This window comes from Mirounga angustirostris, unplaced genomic scaffold, assembly GCF_029215605.1.
Source record: "Mirounga angustirostris isolate CCGP_5_RB_7025 unplaced genomic scaffold, mMirAng1.0.hap1 SCAF_9, whole genome shotgun sequence".
Classification (NCBI taxonomy): domain Eukaryota; kingdom Metazoa; phylum Chordata; class Mammalia; order Carnivora; family Phocidae; genus Mirounga; species Mirounga angustirostris.
This window is the reverse complement of record NW_026991717.1, coordinates 35506874-35531924: the sequence shown is the minus strand read 5'-3', so window position 1 is coordinate 35531924 and position 25051 is coordinate 35506874. Positions and strand designations below refer to the sequence as shown.

At 37.9% G+C, this 25051-nt stretch overlaps 1 protein-coding gene across 6 annotated transcripts in view; it reads left to right on the top strand.

Annotated features, from left to right (window-relative positions):
* The window catches only part of LRRC49 (leucine rich repeat containing 49), a 171986-nt gene that overhangs the window by 123167 nt on the left and 23768 nt on the right, over window positions 1-25051 (top strand). For all 6 annotated transcript variants that reach the window (XM_064570223.1, XM_064570225.1, XM_064570222.1 and 3 more), the window contains 2 exons: window positions 9547-9784; window positions 22750-22935. In XM_064570223.1, the coding sequence (XP_064426293.1) occupies window positions 9547-9784; window positions 22750-22935 (424 nt within the window). The remainder of the gene's footprint in view (window positions 1-9546; window positions 9785-22749; window positions 22936-25051) is intronic.

Sequence of the window (25051 nt, the reverse complement as noted above, 5' to 3'; positions counted from 1 at the left end):
TAGCAGAGTAACAACGTCCCCAGAAAATATACTCTAAACAAATCAGAAAAGACCTGAAACAGTGGGAAAAGAAAGGGAAAGAGAGAAAAAAGAAAAAGAAAAAAAGAGAAAGATAAAGATAAAAACAAACAAAACCAGAACAAAACAAAACAACAACCACAAAAAAAACCAGAATGTGATGAAATATGATCAGGCTGGTATATAGATCAGTGCCACACACTAGATTTTGGATGTGTTTTGGTCTGTTAGAAGAAAGTGCCTCCCAAAATTTTAAAGAAAGAAAAACTTATATATGTACAAAAATAAGGGTTGATATGATGAAGGGATGGAATATGACTGTAAAGATGAAAATTATAAAAAATTTTATAAAAGGAATTGATAAGAAGTTGTTTGAAAAAAGAAAGAAGAGGATTTAAAAAAAGAAAAAAGAAAAAAAAAAGGGAGAGAATGTGATCAGGCAGGGGAGTAGAAAAAAACCATATAGTAGAGATTTAGGGTATATTTTGATCTGTTAGAAGAAACTATCTCAAAATTTTAAAGAGAGAACAACTTATATATATATATATATATATATGCCAAAAATATGGGTAACTACTATGAAGGGATAGAATATGACTCTAAAAATGAAAAATAAAAATGTTTTTTAAAAAAAAGGGATTGATAAGATGTTGGTTGAAAAAGGGAAAAAGAAAAATTAAAAAAAAAAAAAACAAGAAAAAAACACAGTTAAAAAAAAATTAACTTTGAAAGACTAAAGAATCATGGTAAAAAAGCCATGAATTCTATGTGCAGTATTCCCCTAGCGCTGGAGTTCTGCCGTTCTCATTGATCGGTAAACTTGGTCTTGGCTGGCTGTTCTTGCTGATATTCTGGGGGAGGGGCCTGTTGCCGTGGTTTCCAAATGTCTTTGCTGGAGGCGGAATTGCCCCGCCCTTGCCCCCTCCTGGCTAAGTAATCTGCTCGGGTTTGCTCTCCAGAGCTTTTGTTCCCTTCAAGCTTTCCGTCAGGTTTGGAGGTGGAGAGTGAAAATGGCGGCCTCCCAATCTCCGCCCTGGAGGAGCCGAGAACTCGGGGCCCCGCTCCTCAGTGAGCCCCCAGAGAAAAGCTGTCAGTCACTCCCGGCTCCCTGGTCTCCGGCCGCACTCCGTGCTCACCCCGCCTGTGACCGCGCGTTTCTATCTCTGGCACCCGACCCCGGGTGGAGTCTCCAAACCCAGCAGATCCCTGTGGTGCGCTCCCGCGCGGCTCCTCCCGGGGGAGGAAGGTGAGTCTCCCTGATCTGCCGCTTGTTGGGTCCCTGCCGGAGGAGCAGGGGCCCAACTGTGCTGCGGATCATGGTTTAGGGCCACCCCGAGCTGAGAGCCCGCGCCTGGGCTCCGCCTCTGCAGCCGGCTTCCCCGCTCCGACACCTGGGAGCTCTGCCGCCCTCAGGCACCCCCGCTCTTTCTGTGACCCCGAGGGTCCTGAGACCACACTGTCCCGGAGGGTTCCACCCCCCGCTTAGCCACCAGAGTGACGTCCTCGGCGGAGCAGACTTTTAAAAGTTCCGATTTTGTGCTCCGCGGCTCAGTCACTTGCCAGAAGCGGCCGATGGAGCCCCTCCCCCGCCGTCTATCCTCCCGAATATCGCCTCGGATTCACTTCTCTGCACGTCCTACCTTCCAGAAAGTGGTCGCTTTTCTGTTCAGAGAGTTGTTGCTCTTCTTTTCTTTGATCTCCTGTTGAGTTTGTAGGTGTTCAGAATGGTTTGATCCCTAGCCAGCTGAATTCCTGAGAGGAGACGAAATCCAGGTCTCCTACTCCTCCGCCATCTTGCTCCGCCCTCTTGCTCCGCCCTCCTCTTCTCATTCCTTTTACTGTATGGATTTCTTAGCTATTGTCTCAGTTGTTACCCTGGGGATTATAGTTAACATCTTAATTAATAACAATTTAGTTTGCATTAATACCAACTTACTTGCAATAGTATATAAAAACTTTGCTCCTATATAGTTTCACTCTGTTTATGTTATTGTCACAAATTTTATTTTTATACATTATGTGCACATTGACATAGATTTATAATTATTATTTTATGCATTTGTCTATTAAATCATATAGAAAAAAAAGAAAATTTACCAATCAAATAGAGTTATATTGGCTTTTATATTTACCTGTGTAATTACCTTTTCTGGTATTCTTTATTTCTTCATATGGCTTTGAGTTACTGTCTAGTGTCCTTTTATTTCAATCTAAGTGACTACTTTAGCATTTCTTGTAGGGCAAATGTACTAGCAATGAACTCTCACAGCTTTTGTTTATCTGGAAATGTCTTACTTTCTCCATTTCAAAGTGCAGTTTTGTTGGATATAGAGTTCTGAAAGTTTTTTCTTTCAGGACCATAAATATGGCATCCTCTGCCTTCTGCAGAGGATTAATTAATTATTATTAATTAAACAAAGAAATTTGGGGGCGCCTGGGTGGCTTAGTTGTTAAGCATCTGCCTTCGGCTCAGGTCATGATTCCAGGGTCCTGGGATCGAGCCCCGCATCGGGCTCCCTGCTCTGCGGGGAGCCTGCTTCTCCCTCTCCCACTCCCCCTGCTTGTGTACCCTCTCTCACTGTGTCTCTCTCTGTCAAAATAAATAAATAAAATCTTTAAAAAAAAAAATAAAGAAATTTGTGCTGCCTTTACTACATTCCAGTTTCTTTGAACTTCTTGTTTATCTATTGAAAGGAATTTACTCTTCTTGAAGCCTGCTATCTCCCTGACCTAATTTAGTCTTATTATTTCCTTTGGGACCATTGTTTACAGTTTATTATTTTACATCATATTACTAGTAGCTTTTTCTTGCCTTATGTATCTTTCTAATATCCTCAAGTACTTCTCTAGATGGTAGAGTTACTCAGATTGTAGTTCTGGGCCTTCTTTTCACTCTCTGCTTTCCCCCAAGCATTCTCATAACGTCTTTGCCTTTAAATAACATTTGTATCTTGAAGATACCCAATATATATACCTTCTCTTTTATGGTTTACCCATTTGGGTTGTATTTAAGAAAAAAACAATCCTTTACTACATTGAGATTATAAAAATATCCTCCAATTTTATCTTCCTAAATAGGTTTAAAATTTTGCTTTTCATATTTTAGTTTTTATTACACTTGGAATTGATTTTTAAGTTTGAGATTGAGGTCTGATTTGTTTGTTTTTCTCATTAGGAGTAACTAATTGCCCTACTGCTACATACTGAGTGTTCTTTCCTTCTCCCACTGATCTGCAATGCCACTCGGCCTGTTTTATTGACAGTGGGAGAAGTAGGTTGTAGGGTCCTCTAACAGATCTTCAATTAAAGCCCCGTATTCAGTCTTACTTCTACTCCCATCTTCTATCATATCTACTGTTCTTTCCTTTCCAAAAGTCCTACTGGGCAGTTTGGCTATCATCTTTGTTCTTGTCCCCAGTGCATATTCCAAACAATAACTTCCTTTGTTTTTCTTCATCATTCAACATTTTTTACTTTCCAGCTTCCAGAAGTTTTCTGAAACTTCTTACAGCAGGTGGTCCCTCCCCTACCCCCACTGTTGTACTTGTTGTTGTGGGTTTGCATCAGTTCAATTACTTTAATGGGGTTTTAGAGGGAGATTTCAAACACATGTGTTCAGTCTTTGTGCTAGTTTATCTGAAAGTACACAGTGAAATATTTTAAATTTTAGAAGCTGTGTTACTATATTCTCTGTCTTTAAAAATGTAATTAAATTTCATCTTTCTAAAATGATATAAGCCTTACTCTTTCTGAAGGTAGAAAGCTAGAGGGTCACAAAGTCCCTTCCTTAGGGTTCCAATTTGTTTTTTAATACTACATAAGTTTTTCCATTTTTAACAATCCCATTTATAGTCTTTAGTTTTTCATAATGCCAAAAAAGTGGCTAATTCTTGTGTTAGAGTATCTGTGACCTTTGACTTATGGGTGTGTAACAAATGCCTGGAAACAAGTATCCATGAAAAAATTATAGGCACATAAAGAGAAGAAATTCTATAAAACTTTGGTATATCCCATTAATGATTTCACTGTTCACAGTACTTGGGACAGCTCTACAGTAAAATGACATATTGCAGGTTTCTTTCTCCTGCCAGAAATGGGAAAGTACTTGGTGTAATGTTTTCTTTGCTTACATTGGATGCATGCAGTGAAGCTGGTTTATTTTCGGTCATTTCCTGTCTATGAAGACTGTGGTACTTTAGCCAACACTACCATAATAAAATATAATGCATAAAATGAATTTCCACACCTACGAATGTTGTAATAGAAATTCATAAAATACATTATCATAGGAATCAGCACCACTTACTCATTGGGAAAAGAATCTTCCGAAATATCTTAAGTCTTTCTGTTCTAGCTTGTTATAGAAAGCCTAAGGATTTTTAAAAACACACCAGAAAACCCCATAATCCTCTGAAATATTGTCTTTTTTTTTTTCGATTTAGGCATTTAAGAGTATATTCTTTTTTTAGCGTGGCTTTCAGGGACTTGTTACTTTATTGCATTAAATTAATTACCCCACTTTTCTTAGAGAAGGCATAAAATATTTTTCTGACTCATTCTATATAAAGATCAAGTGACTAAATGAACATTTGTACTTGTAATTAACGACTTGATTGTGAAGATCTTGAAGAGAATTCCTATTTGTTAGCAGATTGCCTACTGTTCAATAAATATTTGAGGTGGGAAATATATGTGGAAATGTATTGGGCTTTATGGGAAAACAAATTTTAAAACATGGATCCTCCATAGAAGAATGCCACATTTCTCAGAGTGTTAATTTAGACTAGACAGGGGTTGAAAACTAGACCACTTGACCCAGTCACCTACTCTAAAAATTTGAACAACATTTGATGCTTTCCTCTCTTTTATTCCCCAGTGTCAGTCACTAAATTCTGCTTTTCTTTTTTTTTTTTTTAAAGATTTTATCTATTTATTTGACAGAGAGAGACACAGCGAGAGAGGGAACACAAGCAGGGGGAGTGGGGGAGGGAGAAGCAGGCTTCCCACTGAGCAGGGAGCTCGATGTGGGGCTCGATCCCAGGACCCGGGGATCATGACCCGAGCCGAAGGCAGACGCCCAACGACTGAGCCACCCAGGCGCCCCTGCTTTTATTTTTTCTTAAACATGTTATTATCTATGTTCTCTTCTTTTATTAATAATAATCACTAAATTGTATTGAGTTGAGAGCATGAGATATGGTTTTGAATACTTCTAGTTTATAACAACTTTGAAAAAATATGTATTATAATCACCATTTACATACAAGGAACCGAAACTACAAAGAAACTAACTTGCTCCCTAAGTCCTCTGTTTATCAGTGGCAGATCTGGGATTTGAACTAAGGTCTGGCTGGTGTTCTTGCCAATTCCATTTCCACTAACATGACCTCCTTTCTGTTAATGCCCTTATATGATCTAGTCAACACCATAGCACTGCTTTTCCTACTAATCTAATCTCCCTCCATCCAGCCTCTCCTTGCTACATCTTCCACAAAGTTGGCCAACTTATCTCTCAGAGGTAGAGCCTTGAGGATCGAGAAATGTCTTGTTCATCTTTGTAACCAGCACCAGCACCTAGCTCCGTGGAGACACATTGGAGATGCTTAAAAATATGCATCAAATATGGTCCTGTTACCTTTTTATTTTGCTCTTTTATTACTTTTTCTGCTCTTCAACCTCATAGGATAAAATCTGACTTCTCAGCTTCATCTTCAGCTGCGACTCTTCCATATATTTCAGTGTTTTAGCCATATTGAAATTGTTCTTACCTGAATATGGTATATGTAATTAGTCTTCTGTGCCTTTCTTCATTTAGTTTTTCTTACCTGAAGTGTGCTTCCTCCTTCTAATTCTGGTGAAATTCTACTATTCATCTTTCAAGGATGAGTTCAAATGTTACCTCCTTTTGAAAACTGACTTCTCCCCACTAGAAGAATTCCTTCCTCTGTATTCTCATAGCATATCATTTAAATACTCAATATATGAAAATGAGCATATTGTATTACAATTAATATATATATTTGTCTTGTTCTCTACCCTCCATCCATATTGGGAGCTCTTTAAGGGCAAGTAAGTCTTAATTAATTTTTTTTTTTTTAAGATTTTATTTGTTTGCGAGAGAGAGAATGAGAGACAGAGAGCATGAGAGGGAGGAGGGTCAGAGGGAGAAGCAGACTCCCTGCTGAGCAGGGAGCCCGATGCGGGACTCGATCCCGGGACTCCGGGATCATGACCTGAGCCGAAGGCAGTTGCTTAACCAACTGAGCCACCCAGGCGCCCCAAGGGCAAGTAAGTCTTAATTTATCTTTATATCCCCAGTGCCTATCATAATACCTGACACATAGTAAGCTCTACAGATAAACCTATTTGTTTAAGAGAGGTTGAGGTCATTTCAGTTTAATTTTATTTCATGTGTTTATTAAATTAATTGCAGAATATGATTAGAGCAGTTATATTTCTGGGACTATAGCCCTATAAAAGTGAGGAAAAGTTTTGATATACTCAACACTTGTACATGATCTCTATACTGACTGTCCTTATCAATACAGATGAGGTAGTTGCCTATGACAGAATCCTTAGCAGTGCCCTGTGTATAATGGGCTTTCAGCAAATGTTTGCTAAATAAATGAACTAATGAAATAATATGTATGTATGTATAACTGCAAAAATGTGGACACACCAACTAAGCATACAAGGAAAACTCAACATATAAACAAATTTTTAGCAAACTTTCCAAGTAATTTTTTATGCAAATCAGAGCACATCTTCCCCAAAGAACAGGTTCCTCTACTCTATGTTGGCCAGAGTTTGAGGCGAAACCCAAGCCTCATTCAGAAAATAACTGAAATGGGTGAGCTATTGTGTGACCTGTTTAACAGGTGCTACATATCCTGTTGAGAAGGATGAACCTTTCTGTAGCCCAGAAAACTCACCATTTGTTTTTTACAGAATGCCCATGTGAAATCTATGTAAGTTAGAGATTACCTCTGCTTTCTTTTGTAACCGTATTACTGTTTTGCTGAGTGTAGGCTTATTTATTATTTCACTTATTTTCCCAATAGTTTGCTTGACAAACCTTTATACAAAATAAATAATCCCTTTCTGGTGAAAGACTTTTATCTTGGAGTTTATATTCTTTAACTTTTAATCATATGGAAAAGAAAAAGAAAGGTAAGACACTTCCAAAGGACTATTCATAGCTGCGATTCCCCATCATTTTTACATTAAAATGAACTTGGTTTGCTGGGTATCATGGCCATTAGGCATCATTGTATCAACTAGCTAGGTTTTGGGGTTTTTTTTCTTTCCTTGACCTTATTTCTTCATTTGCCTTTGCCTCACCTGAGAAAACCTTGCTAACCCTTATAATCTGTATCTGTATCACTGATTCTGCCCCTTTGCTGAAACCACAGCTTATAGTCAGAACATCCTTCTTAAGATTCAAGAGACAGTCATTAAAAACTTTGTAATTGTCTCACTTCATTAATTCATTCAAGAAATATTTACTGAACACAACATGTGCTAGGAGCTGTGCTAGATGCTGGATCTACTAATGTGGCAAAGTTGGAGCGCTCAAGCATCACAGTGTTTGGTAAGAGAGACAGACAAGCAGGTAATTGCCATGCAGTGTGGTAAGTGCTGTAACAGGGGTATGCACTCTCTTCAGCAAGCCTTCTATATTTTGGTGGCAGTGAAATAGAACACCTATCCTTTATCTTATTCCAGAAATTATTGTATGCTTTACATAGCTCAACACAAAGCTATCAGACAAAGTACAATATAAAGAACTCTTTTTTTTTTTTAAAGATTTTATTCATTTATTTGACAGAGAAGAGAGAGAGAGAACAAGTAGGCAGAGAGGCAGGCAGAGGGAGAGGGAGAAGCAGGCTTCCCGCTGAGTGGGGAGCCCGATGCGGGGCTCGATCCCAGGACCCGGGGATCATGACCTGAGCCGAAGGCAGCAGCTTAACCGACTGAGCCACCCAGGTGCTCCCCCAATATAAAGAACTCTTAATTCCATCTTATTTTTGTTCTGTTATCAGCTTTTACCTTTATAGGATTATAGGTTATTCAAATACTACTGCTTGTTGAATGTCTAACTACTGTCATATAATAATCATTGTCTTAAGCACTAGTCTGGCAGAAATAAAGACTCTGTGTTTTCTTGGTTGCATATTCACTTCAAATTGACTGTTATTACCCAGCTTATTATTGTATACACAGATGTGTTACAGGTTAACTGGTGCCTCTGTAAGAAGTGCATGTAAGTCCAGTAAAACATGATAAACCAACAAGGTAATGGTTTATCAGTCTTCTCCTCCAATATCAGCATTATAAAAAATTTTAAGATCTTTAATAATTCATTTATTCAACATATATTGTGAAAAGCCCATTACCAGTCCCCAGAGCCCCAAAGATGAGGAAATATAGTCTTTAGCCTCAAGGAATTCACTGATAGAGAAGGCAAATTGTAAACATATAATTGTGATATAGTAAGAGAAGTGATATATTGGAGGAGTATATAAAAGTTCATAGGAGCACAAAGGAAGGTAAAGTACTAATATTAGTAAGGGCAAATAAATACTGCTAGAAAGCAAAAATAGCAGAATGAAAACATAACAAACAAAAGCCAAGCATTGTTTGAATTTTGAGATTGGGTAAAATAAATAGTTATGTCTCTATTCACAAATCAGAAAATTCGAGTTGGATTGAGCTATTTCTTTTCTTCTGTGGCTATTATTTGGGTACCTTTTGCAGAAAATGTGACCCCTACTTTGGAAATAGTAACTATTATAATTTTCATTGGAGTATGTGAAGTGATTTTGTGTATATTATATATGTGTGTATGTGTGTATGTATACATATGTAGAGAGAGATATTAAACAGTGAATTATTTTTCATCATTTTTTATTTCAAAATGGGGAATAAATATTAATTTTACTGCTTGTAACTGTAGTATACAATTGCAGAATGTCAAACAACATTGAGGTATTCAAAAATAGAAAGTCAGAGTTACCCCTTAATCTAGCTTCTGAGAGGTAAACTATTGTTAACAGTAATTATGTGTCTTCCCGACTGTTTTATAAATATACTTTATATTATATGGTTCTTAATATAGAAATAGTATTCTGAAAAATGCAGGGTTTTTTTTTGCTAGACAGTGGAATACTTTTTAGATTAGGAAAACATATTTGTACTAACATGAAAAGATATCCATGATATACTAAATCAATTGTTTTAAAACTAAATAGGATATCAATTACCTTTAATTGATATAAATAATTTAGGTTTAAAGTAGTATTTTTTTGTTTACATGTGCCTCTTTTTGAATTAAAATGTGTAACTAGAAGAATACAAAATGTCCCAATATTCTATTGAAATTTAATCTTTGGTGCTCTGGGTTTAATTATTGAAACAAAAAAAAAATGAATATAAAATTACAAATACCTTTGCCAACAGGTTTTTATTGTCTCTTATTTACTTTTCATAATAAGACTTTCATTTAAAATTGTATGTTGCATTTTCCAGGTCTCTGGACTCAGGACTCAACAATGCTTTACAGGGTTTATCTGTCACAGATACACACCTTGTTGAAGTGGATGGGGACACACTTTCCCTGTATGGCTCAGGAGCACTGGAATCTCTAGATCGGAATTGGAGTGTTCAAACAGCAGGAATGGTGACAACAGTGTCCTTCACTTTCATAGAATTTGATGAAATCGTCCAAGTGCTTCCCAAATTGAAGATTAAATTTCCTAATTCTCTGGTAAACATTTCCTTTTAGTAGTATATTTGAATTATTCTCAGTCATGACTTGTGTGTTCAGGCCAAAGACCTGTTTTAACTTTTATTTTTGCAATTTCTATCTGGCAGGGAGACTAAGCTTTTGTGTTGATTTTCTGGATCTGGGATTTAAATTAGTATTCATAAATGGCCTTGCAGTTTTCTGTTAATATTAGAAATAATCTCTCTATAAAATGATTCTTTATGGAGTATAAAGGACCAATATAATTTTATTCAAATTATGTATTTCTACTTTATAAAGCATTCATCAGGACCTCACCTAATCCTATATTATGTATTCATTTATTCTATCCGGTATTAATGGGACATGTATATTTATATATAATTCTTACAGTAGTCCCTTAGCAACATTTAAAATAATTTTAGTAGCTCATTTAAAATTAGTTTGAGAAGGGGAAAATGGTGGAATAGGAAGATCCTAAGTTCACCTCGTCCTGTGGATACAGCTAGATAACACCCACATCAGTATAATAACCCAGAAAATGACCTGAAGACTGTCAGAACAGACTCTCCACGACTAAATGTAAAAAAGAGGACACATTGAAGAGGGTAGGGAGGGCAGAGACAGGTCGGAAGATAATGGCATGTGCCATTTTCCTCTCCCACTCCACAGCCTAGATACACAGACACCTGCAGGAACTAGCACAACACCAACACTCATGCCCCATCCCTGCAGACTTCTGTGAACATGCCCTCTCCATCCTCGCCTGGGCAGGTGGTTTCCTGAGTGGCTGCAGGTCCCCTCCTGCAGTGGATGGATGCAGACCTTGCTGGCACCATGAGCCCTACACCTGCACTCTCCTATGGGACCTGCCCCTTCTAATACACCCCTGACCAGAGCCCATCCAAAGTGGTGCCACAACCCTGGCACTGTGCAAGCAGCCCCAAAATGGGCCAACACCTCTCTCAAATGACTGTTGCCCTGGGCAGAGGGGAAGATAACCATACACACCAGTCTGACTGTGGCACCAGCAATGGGCTGGGGGCAGATATTGGGTCTGACTGCAGGCCTCACCCACCAATGAAAGCTTCTCAGAGGACAACACAGGGAAAGTGTCCTGCAGTTCAGTGCTACTGCATCTCTGGCAGACACCTGGTCTGACTCAACTCAAGCCCATGGTGGCCCCAAACTGGCCCACTAACAACACAGGGACCAAACCCTGCCCACAACAGGCAAAGAGAGCCATTCCAGATGGCTGGACTGAAGGCAAACACAGCTTAGCCACAATAGTAGGGCACACATGCAACACACATAAGAGACACCACTGAAACACTGGGTTCTGGTGAACAGGGGACATTGCTCTGCAAGGGCACTACAGGACCTCTACCTAAGGCTGCTACTTTCAAGAGCAGGAGATGAGCTGACTTTTTCAGCACACAGAAACAGATGCAGAGAGTTAGACAGAACAGGAGACAGAGAAATACGTCCCAAATGAAAGAACAAGACAAAATCACAAGAGAGCTAAATGAAATGGAGATAAGTAATGTATCTAATAGAGAATATAAAGTAATGGTCATAAAGATACTCATTGGACTTGAGAAAAGAGTGGACGACCTCAGTGAGACCCTCAACAAAGAGATAAAAAACATAAAAAAAGAACTAATCAGAGATGAAGAACTCACTAATTGAAGTTAAAAATACACTAAATGGAATAAATAGTAGACTAGAAGAAGCAGAAGAACAGATCAGCAATCTGGAGGACAGAGTAAGGGAAAGCAATCAGCTGAACAGGGGAGAGAAAAAGAATAATAAAAAATGAAAATAAACTAAGGGAACTCAGCAACACCATCAAGCATAATAACATTCACACAGTAGGGACCCCAGAAGAGGAAGACAGAGAAAAGGGAGCAGAAAATTTATTTGAAGAAATAATAGCTGAAAAATTCCCAAATCTGGGGAAAGAAACAGAAATCCAGATTCAGGAGGCATAGAGAGCCCACAGCAAAATCACCCAAGGAGGTCCACCCCACGACACATAGTAATTAAAACGGCAAAAAGTAGTGGTAAAGAGAGAATTCTGAAAGCAGTAAGAGAAGAGAAAACAGTTACGTACAAGGGATACCAGCTGATTTTTTCAGCAGAAATTTTGCAGGGCAGAAAGGAGTGGCATGATATCTTCAAAATACTGAAAGAAAAAAACCTGCAATGAAGAATGATCTATTCAGCAAGGCTATCATTAGAATAGAAGGAGAGATAAAGAAATTCCCAGACAAACAAAAATTAAAAGAATTCATCACCACTAAACCAGCCCTAAAACAATTGTTAAAGGGGACTCTGAGTGGAAAGGAAAGACTATAAGCAGGAGTAAGAAAAGTAGGAAGCACAAAAGCAGTAAAATTAAGTATATCCATAAAAATCAGGCAAAGAGTCCAAAAAAGGTTGTAAAGTATGATACAATATACCTAAAATGTGGAGGGGAGAGGAGTAAAATTTTAGTGCTTTTATAATGGGTTCAAACTTAAGCAACCATCAACTTAATAGAGACTGCTATATGTGTAAGATGTTATATATAAATCTAATGGTAATCACAAATCAAAAACCAGTAATAGATATGCAAAATAGAAAGAAATCCAAGTATATCACTAAAGGAAGTCAGCAAACCATGAGAGAAGAGAGCAAGAGAAGAAAGGAACAGGAAGAACTACTAAAACAAATATAAAACATGCAACAAAATGGCAATAAGTACTACCCATCAATAATCACTTTGAATGGAAATAGACTGTGCTCCAATCAAAAGACATAGGGTGATGGAATGGATAAAAAAGCAAGACCCACATGGAAGTTATTAAAGAAACCCTTTCTGGAGAAATAAAAGAACTAAAATCTAACCAAGTTGAAATAAAAAAGGCTATTAATGAGGTGCAATAAAAAATGGGGGCACTAATTGCTAGGATAAATGAGGCAGAAGAGAGAATCAGTGATATAGAAGACCAAATGATGGAAAATAAAGAAGCTGAGAAAAAGAGACATAAACAACTACTGGGTCACAAGGGCAGACTTCGAGAGATAAGCGATACCATAAGAAGAAACAACATTAGAATAATTGGGATCCCAGAAGAAGAAGAAAGAGAGAGAGGGGCAGAAGGTATATTGGAGCAAATTATAGCAGAGAACTTCCCTAATTTGGGGAAGGAAACAGGCACCAAAATCCAGGAGGCACAGAGAACCCCTCTCAAAATCAACAAAAATAGGTCAACACCCCGACATCTAAGAGTAAAACTTACCAGTCTCAGAGACAAAGAGAAAATCCTGAAAGCAGCTTAGGAGAAGAGATAGGTAACCTACAATGGTAGAAACATTAGATTGGCAACAGACCTATCCACAGAGACCTGGCAGGCCAGAAAGGACTGGCAGGATATATTCAGAGGACTAAACAAGAAAAATATGCAGCCAAGAATACTATATCCAGCTAGGCTGTCATTGAAAATTGAAGGAGAGATAAAAGCTTCCAGGACAAACAAAAACTAAAGGGATTTGCAAACACGAAACCAGCCCTACAAGAAATATTGAAAGGGGTTCTCTAAGCAAAGAGAGACCCTAAAAGCAACATAGACCAGAAAGGAACACAGACAATATACAGTAACAGTCACCTTACAGGCAATACAATGGCACTAAATTCATGTCTTTCAGTAGTTACCCTGAATGTAAATGGACTAAATGCCCCAATCAAAAGGCACAAGCTATCAGATTGGATGAAAAAACAAGACCCATCGATATGCTGTCTGCAAGAGACTCATTTTAGACCCAAAGACACCCCCAGATTGAAAGTGAGGGGGTGGAAAACCATTTACCATGCTAATGGACACCAAAAGAAAGCTGCGGTGGCAATCCTTATATCAGACAAATTAGATTTTAAACCAAAGACTGTAATTAGAGATGAGGAAGGACACTATATCCTACTTAAAGGGTCTATCCAACAAGAAGCTCTAACAATTGTAAATATCTATGCCCCTAACATGGGAGCAGCTAATTATATAAGGCAATTAATAACAAAAGCAAAGAAACACATTGGCAACAATACAGTAATAGTGGGGGACTTTAACACCCCCCCCTCACTGAAATGGACAGATCATCTAAGCAAAAGAGCAACACGGAAATAAAGACTTTAAATGACACACTGGACCAAATGGATTTCACAGACATATTCAGAACAGTCCATCCCAAAGCAACGGAATACACATTCTTCTCAAGTGCCCATGGAACATTCTCCAGAATCGAGCACATCCTAGGTCATAAATCAGGTCTCAACCAGTACCAAAAGATTGGGATCATTCCCTGCCTATTTTCAGACCACACTGCTTTGAAACTAGAACTGAATCACAAGAGGAAAGTTGGAAAGAACTCAAATACATGGAGGCTAAAGAGCATCCTACTGAAGAATGAATGGGTCAAGTAGGAAATTAAAGAAGAATTAAAAAAATTCATGGAAACCAATGAAAATGAAAACACAACTATTCAAAATCTTTGGGATGCAGCAAAGGCAGTCCTAAGAGGAAAGTATATAGCAATACAAGCCTTTCTCAAGAAACAAGAAAGGTCTCAAGTACACAACCTAACCCTACACCTAAAGGAGCTGGAGAAAGAACAGCAAATAAAGCCTAAACCTAGCAGGAGAAGAGAAATCATAAAGATCAGAGCAGAAATCAATGAAATAGAAACCAAAAGAACAGTAGAACAGATCAACGAAACTAGGAGCTGGTTCTTTGAAAGAATTAACAAGACTGATAAACCCCTGGCCAGACTTATCAAAAAGAAAAGAGAAATGACCCAAATCAACAAAATCATGAATGAAAGAGGAGAGATCACAACCAACACCAAAGAAATACAAACAATTATAAGAAGATATTATGAGCAACTCTATGCCAGCAAATTAGATAACCTGGAAGAAATGGATGCATTCCTAGAGATGTATCAACTACCAAAACTGAACCAGGAAGAAATAGAAAACCTGAACAGACCTATAACCACTAAGGAAATTGAAGCAGTCATCAAAATCTCCCAACAAACGAAAGCCCAGGGCCAGATGGCTTCCCAGGGGAATTTTACCAAACATTTCAAGAAGAATTAATACCTATTCTTCTGAAACTGTTCCAAAAAATAGAAATGGAAGGAAAACTTCCAAACTCGTTTTATGAGGCCAGCATTACCTTGATCTCCAAACCAGACAAAGACCCCATCAAAAAGGAGTACAGACCAATATCCCTGATGAACATGGATGCAAAAATTCTCACCAAAATACTAGCCAATAGGATCCAACAGTACATTAAAAGGATTATTCACCACGACCAAGTGGGATTTATCCCTGGGCTGCAAGGTTGGTTCAACATCCACAAATTAATCAACATGATACTATTGTATCTCATTAACAAAAAAAAGAACAAGAATCATATGATCCTCTCAATAGGTGCAGAAAAAGCATTTGACAAAGTACAGCATCCTTTCTTGATCAAAACTCTTCAGAGTATAGGCATAGAGGGTACATACCTCAATATCATAAAAGCCATCTATGAAAAACCTACAGCAAATGTCATTCTCAGTGGGGAAAAACTGAGAGCTTTCCCCCTAAGGTCAGGAACGCGGCAGGGATGTCCACTATCACCACTGCTATTCAACATAGTATTGGAAGTCTTAGCCACAGCAATCAGACAACAAAAAGAAATAAAAGGCATCCAAATCGGCAAAGAAGAAGTCAAACTCTCACTCTTTGCAGATGATATGATACTTTATATGGAAAACCCCAAAGACTCCACCCCAAAACTGCTAGAACTCATACAGGAATTCAGTAAAGTGGCAGGATATAAAATCAATGCACAGAAATCAGTGGCATTCCTATACACCAACAACAAGACAGAAGAAAGAGAAATTAAGGAGTCGATCCCATTTACAATTGCACCCAAAACCATAAGATGCCTGGGAATAAATCTAACCAAAGAGGCAAAGGATTTGTACTCAGAAAACTATAAAATACTCATGAAAGAAATTGAGGAAGACACAAAGAAATGGAAAAACGTTCATGCTCATGGGTTGGAAGAGCAAATGTTGTGAAGATGTCAATGTTACCTAGAGCAATCTACACATTCAGTGCAATCCCCATCAAAATACCGTCAACTTTTTTCAAAGAAATGGAACAAATAATCCTAAAATTTGTATGGAACCAGAAAAGACCCCAAATAGCCAGAGGAACGTTGAAAAAGAAAAGCAAAGCTGGCGGCATCACATATCCAGACTTTCAGCTCTATTACAAAGCTGTCATCATCAAGACAGTATGGTACTGGCACAAAAACAGGCACATAGATCAATGGAACAGAATAGAGAGCCCAGAAATGGACCCTCAACTCTATGGTCAACTCATCTTCGACAAAGCAGGAAAGAATGTCCAATGGAACAAAGACAGTCTCTTCAACAAATGGTGTTGGGAAAATTGGACAGCCACATGCAGAAGAATGAAACTGGACCATTTCCTTACACCACACACAAAAATAGACTCCAAATGGTTGAAAGATCTCAATGTGAGACAGGAGTCCATCAAAATCCTAAAGGAGAACACAGGCAGCAACCTCTTCGACCTCAGCCGAAGCAACTTCTTCCTAGAAACATCACCAAAGGCAAGAGAAGCAAGGGTAAAAATGAACTATTGGGACTTCATCAAGATAAAAAGCTTTTGCACAGCAAAAGAAACAGTCAACAAAACCAAAAGACAACTGACAGAATGGGAGAAGATATTTGCAAATGACATATCAGTTAAAGGGCTAGTATCCAAAATCTATAAAGAACTCATCAAACTCAACACCCAAAGAACAAAGAATCCAATCAAGAAATGGGCAGAAGACATGAACAGACATTTTTCCAAAGAAGACATCCAAATGGCCAACAGACACATGAAAAAGTGCTCAACATCACTCGGCATCTGGGAAATCCAAGTCAAAACCTCAATGAGATACCACCTCACACCAGTCAGAATGGCTAAAATTAAGTCAGGAAACAACAGATGTTGGCGGGGATGTGGAGAAAGGGGAACCCTCCTACACTGTTGGTGGGAATGCAAGCTGGTGCAACCACTCTGGAAAACAGTATGGAGTTCCTCAAAAAGTGGAAAATAGAGCTAGCATATGATCCAGCAATTGCACTACTGGGTATTTACCCCAAAGATACAAATGTAGGGATCAGAAGGGGTACATGCACCCCTTGTTTGTTTATAGCAGCAATGTCCACAATAGCCAAACTGTGGAAAGAGCCAAGATGTCCACCGAAAGATGAATGGATAAAGAAGATGTGGTATATAAATACAATGGAATATTATGCAGCCATCAAAAGGAATGAGATCTTGCCCTTTGCAACGACGTGGATGGAACTGGAGAGTATTATTCTGAGTGAAATAAGAGAAAGACATGTATCATATGACCTCACTGATATGAGGAATCCATAATCTCAGGAAACAAACTGAGAGTTGCTGGAGTTGGGGGGGCTGGGAAGGATGGGGGTGATAGACATTGGGGTGGGTGTGTGCTATGGTGAGCACTGTGAATTGTGCAAGACTGTTGAATCACAGATCTGTACGTCTGAAACAAATAATGGAATATATGTTAAGAAAAAAAAAGAGAAGATAGCAGGAGAGGAAAAAAAAAAGCAAGACCCATCTATATGCTGCCTACAAGAGACTCTTTTCAGATCTAAGGACACCTGCTGATTGAAAGTGAAGGGATGGAAAAGCATTTATCATTCGAATGAAAGTGAAAAGAAAGCTGGGGTAGCAATACTTATATCAGACAAAATAGACATTAAAACAAAGACTAACAAAACATGGAGACATTATATAATAATAAAGGGAACAATCCAACAAGAAGATGTAACAGTTGTAAATATTTATTCACCCAACATGGGAGCACCCAAATATATAAAGCAGCTAAAAACAAACATAAAAGAAGTAATCAATAGTAGTATAATAATAGTAGGGGACTTTAACACCGCATTTACATCAATGGATAGATCATCCAAATGGAAAATCATCAAGGAAAAAGAGGCTTTGAAGGACACATTGGACCAGATGGATCTAACAGATATATTCAGGACATTTCCCTCTAAACAATAGAACACATGTTCTTTTCAAGTGCACATGGAGCATTCTCTGGAATAGATCATGTATTAGGCCACAAAACAAGTCTCAACAAATTCAAAAAGACTGAAGTCATACCATGCATCTCTTCTGATCGCAACACTATGAAACTAGAAATCAACCATAAGAAAAAAATCAGGAAAGAACACAAATACATGGAGATTAAATAACATTCTACTAAACAATGAATGGGTCAACCATGAAATCAAAGAGGAAATCAAAAAATACATGGAGACAAATGAAAATGAAAACACAGTGGTCCAAAATCTTTAGGATGCAGTAAAAGCTGTTCTAAGAGGGAAGTTTAGAGCAGTACAGGTCTACCTCAGGAAGTGAGAAAAATCTCAAACAACCTAATCTTACACCTAAAGGAGGTGGAAAAAGAAGAACAAACAAAACCCAAAATGAATAGAAAGAAGAAAATAATAAAGATTAGAGCAGAAATAGTGAAATAGAAATTAAAAAAAAACAGTAGAACAAATGAATGAAACCAGGAGCTGATTCTTTGAAGAGATCAACAAAATTAAAAAAATGTTTAGCCAGATTCATGAGAGAGAGAGAGAACTCAAATAAAATCAGAAATGAAAGAAGAGAAATAACAACTGAAACCAAAGAAAGAACAAAGGATTATAAGAGAATATTATAAAAAATTATATGCCAACAAACTGGCTAACCTAGGAATAATTTATAAATTCTAGAAACATATAAACTACCAAAACTGAATCAGGAAGAAATAGAAAATTTGAACAGACCGATTACCAGCAATGAAATTGAATCAGTAATCAAAACCTTCCAACAAACAAAAGTCCAGGATCAGAGAGTTTCACAGGTGAATTCTACCAAACATTTATTTTTATTTTTATTTTTTTTTAAGATTTTATTTATTTATCAGAGAGAGACAGAGGCAGGCAGAGGGAGAAGCAGGCTCCTTGCTGAGGAAGGAGCCCAATGTGGGACTCGATCCCAGGATCCTGGGATCATGACCTGAGCCGAAGGCAGACGCTTAACCGACTGAGCCACCCAGGCATTCCTCTACCAAACATTTAAAGACAAGTTAATACCTATTCTTCTCAAACTATTCCAAAAAATAGAAGAGTAAGGAAAGCTTCCAAATTCATTCTATGAGGCTAGCATTACCCTGATACCAAAACCAGATAAAGACATACAAAAAAAGAGAGCTACAGACAAATATTTTTGATGAACAAAATGCAAAAGTCATCAACAAAATACTAGCAAACCAAATCCAACAATACATTAGAAAAATTATTCACCACAATCAGGTGGGATTTAATCCCAGGATTGCAGGGTGATTCCGTATTCACAGATCAATCAACATGATACATTACCTCAACAAGAAAGAGGATAAAAATAATACGATCTGGGTGCCTGGGTGGCTCAGTTGGTTAAGCGACTGCCTTTGGCTCAGGTCATGATCCCAGGATCCTGGGATCGAGCCCCGCATTGGGCTCCCTGCTCGGTGGGAAGCCTGCTTCTCCTTCCCCCACTCCCCCTGCTTGTGTTCCCTGTCTCACTGTCCCTCTCTCTCTCTCTCTCTCAATTAAATAAATAAATAAATAAATAAATAAATAAATAAATAAAATCTTTTAAAAAAAATCATATGATCATTTCAGTAGATGCAGATAAAGCATTTGACAAAGTACAGCATCCATTCATGATAAAAACCCTCAACAAAGTAGTTGTTATACCTCAACATGATAAAGGCCATATATGAAAACCCATAGCTAACATCATACTCAATGGTGAAAAACTGAGAGCTTTTCCCCTAAGATCAGAAACAAGACCAGGATGTTCACTCTCACCACTTTTATTCAAGAGTACTGGAAGTCCTAGCCACCACAATTAAGAAAATAAATAAAAGACATCCAAATTGGTAAGGAAGAAGTAAAACTTTAACTAATTGCAGATGCCATGATACTATACATAGAAAACCTAACAGACTCCACCAAAAACTACTAGAACTGATAAATGAATTCAGTAAGGTTGCAGGATACAAAATCAATATACAGAAATCCATTGCATTTCTATACACCAATAATGAAGTAGCAGAGAAATTAAGAAAACAATCCTATTTACAATGGCATCAAAAATAATAGAATATCTAGGAATAAATTTAACCAAGGAGGTGAAAGACCTGTACTCTGAAAACTATAAAACATTCATGAAAGAAATTGAAGATAACAGAAAGAAATGGAAAGGTATTCCGCGTTCATGGATTGGAAGAAAAAATATTGTTAAAATGTCCATACTACCCAAAGCAATCTACAGATCTAATGCAATCCGTTTCAAAATACCACCAACATTTTTCACAGAGCTAGAACAAAAAATCCTAAAAACCATAAAGAAACCTAAATAACTAAAGCAATCTTGAAAAAGAAAAACAAAACTGGAGGTATCACAATCCCAAAGTTGTAGTAATCAAAACAATATGGTATTGGCACAAAAATACACACATAAATCAATGGAACAGAATAGAGAGCATAGAAATAAACCCATGAGTATATAGTTAATTAATCTTTGACAAAGGAAGCAAGAATATGCAATGAAGAAAAGACAGTCTTTTCAACAAGTGTTGTTGACAGCTACATGCAAAAGAATGAAACTGGACCACTTTTTTTTTTTTTTAAGATTTTATTCATTTATTTGAGACAGGGCACGAGTGAGAGAGCAGCAGAGGGAGAGGGAGAAGCAGACTCCCCACCGAGTAGGGAGCCTGATATGGGGCTCAATCCCAGGACCCTGAGATCATGACCTGAGCTGAAGGCAGCCGTTTAACCAACTGAGCCACCCGGCACCCCAAAAGTGGACCACTTTCTTACACCGTAAGCAAAAATAAACTCACAATGGATTAAGGACCTAAATGTGAGACCTGAAACCATAAAAATCCTAGAAGAGAACAAAGGCAGTAACTTAATTCACATTGGCTGAAGCAACTTCTTTCTAGATAGGTCTCCTGAGGGAAGGCAAACAAAAGTAAAAATAAACTATTGGGAATATATAAAAATAAAAAGCTTCTGCACAAAAAAGGAAACAGTCAATGAAACTAAAAGTCAACTTACTGAATGGGAGAAGATATTTGCAAATGATATCCAGTAAAGGGTCAGTATCCAAAATGTATAAGGAATTTATACAACTCAACACCAGATACACAAATAATCTAATTTAAAAATGGGCAGAAGACATGAACAGACATTTCTCCAAAGACAAACAGGTGGCCAACAGACACATGAAAAGATGCTCAACATCACTCATCAGCAGGGAAATGCAGTAAAAAACACAATGAGATATCAGCTCACACCAGCAGAATGGCTAAAATAAAAAAGACAAGAAACACAGGTGTTGGCTAGGATGTGGAGAGAAAGGAATGAACCCTTGCACACTGTTGGTGGGAATGCAAACTGGTGCAGCCACTGTGGAAGGAAGTATGGAGATTTCCCCAAAAATTAAAAATAGAACCACTCTACTATCTAGTAATTGCACTACTAGGTATTTATTCAAAGAATATGAAAAGACGAACTTGAAAAAATATATGCATTCCTATATTTATTGCAGCATTTTTTATAATAGCCAAACTATGGAAGCAGCCCAAGTGTCCATCCACAGATGAATGGATAAAGAATATGTCAGTCCACAGATGAACAGATGTGTGTGTGTGTGTGTGTGTGTGTATGAGAGAGAGAGAGATGGCAAGATTTCATTCTTTTTATGGCTGAATAATATTCCAATGTATGTATGTATATATATGTGATATATAAAAGGATATATGTGATACATATAAAGGAAAAGTTAGACAAATCAAAAACCAGACTCTTAACTATAGAGAACAAATTGGTGGTTACCAGAGGCGGGGGGGGTGGCAGGGTGGGTGAAATAGGTAAAGGGAATTAAGAGTACCCTTACTGCGATGAGCAGTGAGTAATGTATAGAATTGTTGAATCACTGTATTGTACATCTGAAACTAATATAACACTGTTAACTATACTGGAATTAAAATAAAAAAAAATAAGGTTGAGAAATTAGCTTTTTCCAGTTTTTCCAATTAGCTGTTTGTGGTACTATTATGTTACTTATTAGTATGTATTTGTAGAAACTGTGAGTTCTCCCTTGAGTTTTTATTATTGTTGTGTTTTTCTGTTAGCCAAGTGATTTCCTTCACCTGCCCTCTTATAGTTCTTTTTCTTTTGCCACATCATCCTCCCTAAAGAAGATAGATAGAAGTGGAGACAATATGTTCGGAAAAGAGCATCCAATTTCACAGAAAGAACACTTACATAGGCATTTCAGTTTTAATGATTTTCTTTTCCCATGGCCAGTTTAACTAGCCTGAATAGTAATTGGCAAGATACAGGTAGTAATGACTAATTAATTCTTCTCAGAAGTATTGTGAGCCCTGTATTTATAAAGTTCTGGAAGTTTTATTTCTAGTCTTTCCTTTGTAGATTTAATTTCAGTGTAAAGCATATAAAAATCATTGTAATGCCTAAAAGTCTGAATTATTATATATTTATTTAATTTTAAGGATCTTAGTTTGCTAGTAAATGGGGGACATCCTTTGCAGACGGGAAATCAATTATAATTCAATACTGGGTGGATTAATGGATTCCATCAATGATGTATCAGATGTACTAAAATTATGTAAATTTAGTAGATTCAGTTGATTTAATGTAATTGAAAACATATTAGTTAAGCCTAAAGTTTACAGATTTCTTGGGGAATGATCAGTGAAGCTTTAATGTTAATTTTTTAAGATGGTTAAATTCAATGTTCAGCTCTTTTTTGTGTTTTATTATTGCAGCACCTTAAATTCAAGGAAACAAATCTTGTAATGCTGCAGCAGTTTAATGCACTAGCTCAACTCCGCCGTGTCGACCAGTTGACAATTGATCCTCAAGGAAATCCAGTTGTCAATTTTACACTCTGGAAATACTATGTACTGTTTAGGCTGAGCCATTTTAGTATGCAGAAAATAAATGGGACAGAGGTAAGATAAACATAAGTCAACTGTAGAATTAAAATATTCCTTTTTAGGGGAAATAGTCATAATAATGGTCGGGAAATTCGGTAACCATGATAGAACTTTCTTTTTTTTAAAAGATTTTATTTATTTATTTATTTATTTGACAGAGAGAGACACAGCAAGAGAGGGAACACAAGCAGGGGGAGTGGGAGAGGGAGAAGCAGGCTTCCCACTGAGCGTAGAGCCCGATGGGGGGCTCGATCCCAGGACCCTGGGACCATGACCTGAGCCCAAGACAGACACTTAACGACTGAGCCACCCAGGTGCCCCACCATGATAGAACTTTTGAGAAATATTGTGGATCTTTCCCAAATCTTGACATTTAAGCTAAAAATCCATCAAAAAACTTCTAAAGCACTAGACAGACTTAAAAAATAGTAACCAAATCATGGTGAATAACAAACACTTCTACTGTTGTTTGTAAACATTCAGAGAAGTAAAATGTTGGTAGGATGACAGTTAAGAAAAAAAAGAACACTTATGTAGGTACTGTGATCTTTGTATTCTTCAAAGTGTTTTGCAGACTGCTGGACACATAAGAAGGATGGGGAAGCTGACCCAAAGGTCAGCTGATAAGGGTCATGGTAGAGGAAGGGAGGAATAAAGTGAGAAAAAAAGAGAATGTATGCAGGAAAAGAAAAATAATTTTAAAAAGATGAGAAGGAGAAATAAGGAAGAAAGGTAAAAAAGAGAAAGTAAAAATGAGAAAAAAAGGAAATCAAACAAGCATATGTAAATGGCTAGACTGCTTTGTTAATAGTTTGTAACAGCTGCCTGTGGATTACCTGCACTGTATGACTCAGGCCTGGAATATTATTAGTGAAAGGATATTTTTCAGATTAATTTTGCTAAGCTTGTCACAAGGGTAATCTCCTTGCTATCCAAAGACCATGTTCTCTAAGTACTATTTTGGAAGAAAAGGAATCTGTGCTTCTTCCTCCCCTGTGGAATTCCTGCACTGAATTTAAATTAATGCTCCAAAGGGCGCCTGGGTGGCTCAGTTGGTTGAGCGACTGCCTTCGGCTCAGGTCATGATCCTGGAGTCCCTGGATCGAGTCCCGCATCGGGCTCCCTGCTCGGCGGGGAGTCTGCTTCTCCCTCTGACCCTCCCCCCTCTCATGTGCTCTCTCTCATTCTCTCTCAAATAAATAAATCAAATCTTTGGGCGCCTGGGTGGCTCAGTTGGTTAAGCGACTGCCTTCGGCTCAGGTCATGATCCTGGAGTCCCGGGATCGAGTCCCGCATCGGGCTCCCTGCTCGGCAGGGAGTCTGCTTCTCCCTCTGACCCTCCTCCCTCTCATGCTCTCTGTCTCTCATTCTCTCTGTCTCAAATAAATAAATAAATAAAATCTTTAAAAAAAAAAAATTAATGCTCCAAAGAAAGAAGATCTCTAATATGCTGTTAGTATTATTAGGATTATCTCTTAACATTCAGAAGACCTCTTTATTGTAGAACGAGCTGTAATCAAGTTTGCCAGCATGGTGGTAATAGCAACTGTGTTTCCCTGCAGCTGATGCACTGCAAGTACCTCTGGCCTAGCACTCTAAAAATCTAGGAGAGTGTTAAGAGACTGGAGATCCCTGGGTCAGTGTACAACAGCCAAGTGAAATTTGCATCAACCATGGTAGGCTCATGACCACAGTATCAGCTATCTGTCGAAGATGGAGGACAAATCCAGACCTTCAGACGACTAATTTCTCCAGCTAGTTCCCAAGAGATTTGGCTCAGTCTTGTGTACTCTTGTGTATTCTCTTGGTACTTCCCAGAGAGGTTGTGAGTCATTGATCAGAACTAGTATTTAGTCCCCTGGACTGGAAGTAGAATAGTTATTTTGGCTATGGGTGAGTATTCTCCTTCATTAAAGGCCAAACTGTTGACCCCATTAACCTAAGTAGTGTATTTACCCAGACAGGGGTCACTACTAGAGATGTATTAATTATTATTTTTTCTTTTAATTTTTTTTATTCTTATGTTCCCCATACATTACATCATTAGTTTTAGATGTAGTGTTCCATGATTCATTGTTTGTGCATAACACCCAGTGCTCCATGCAGAATGTGCCCTCCTCAATACCCACCA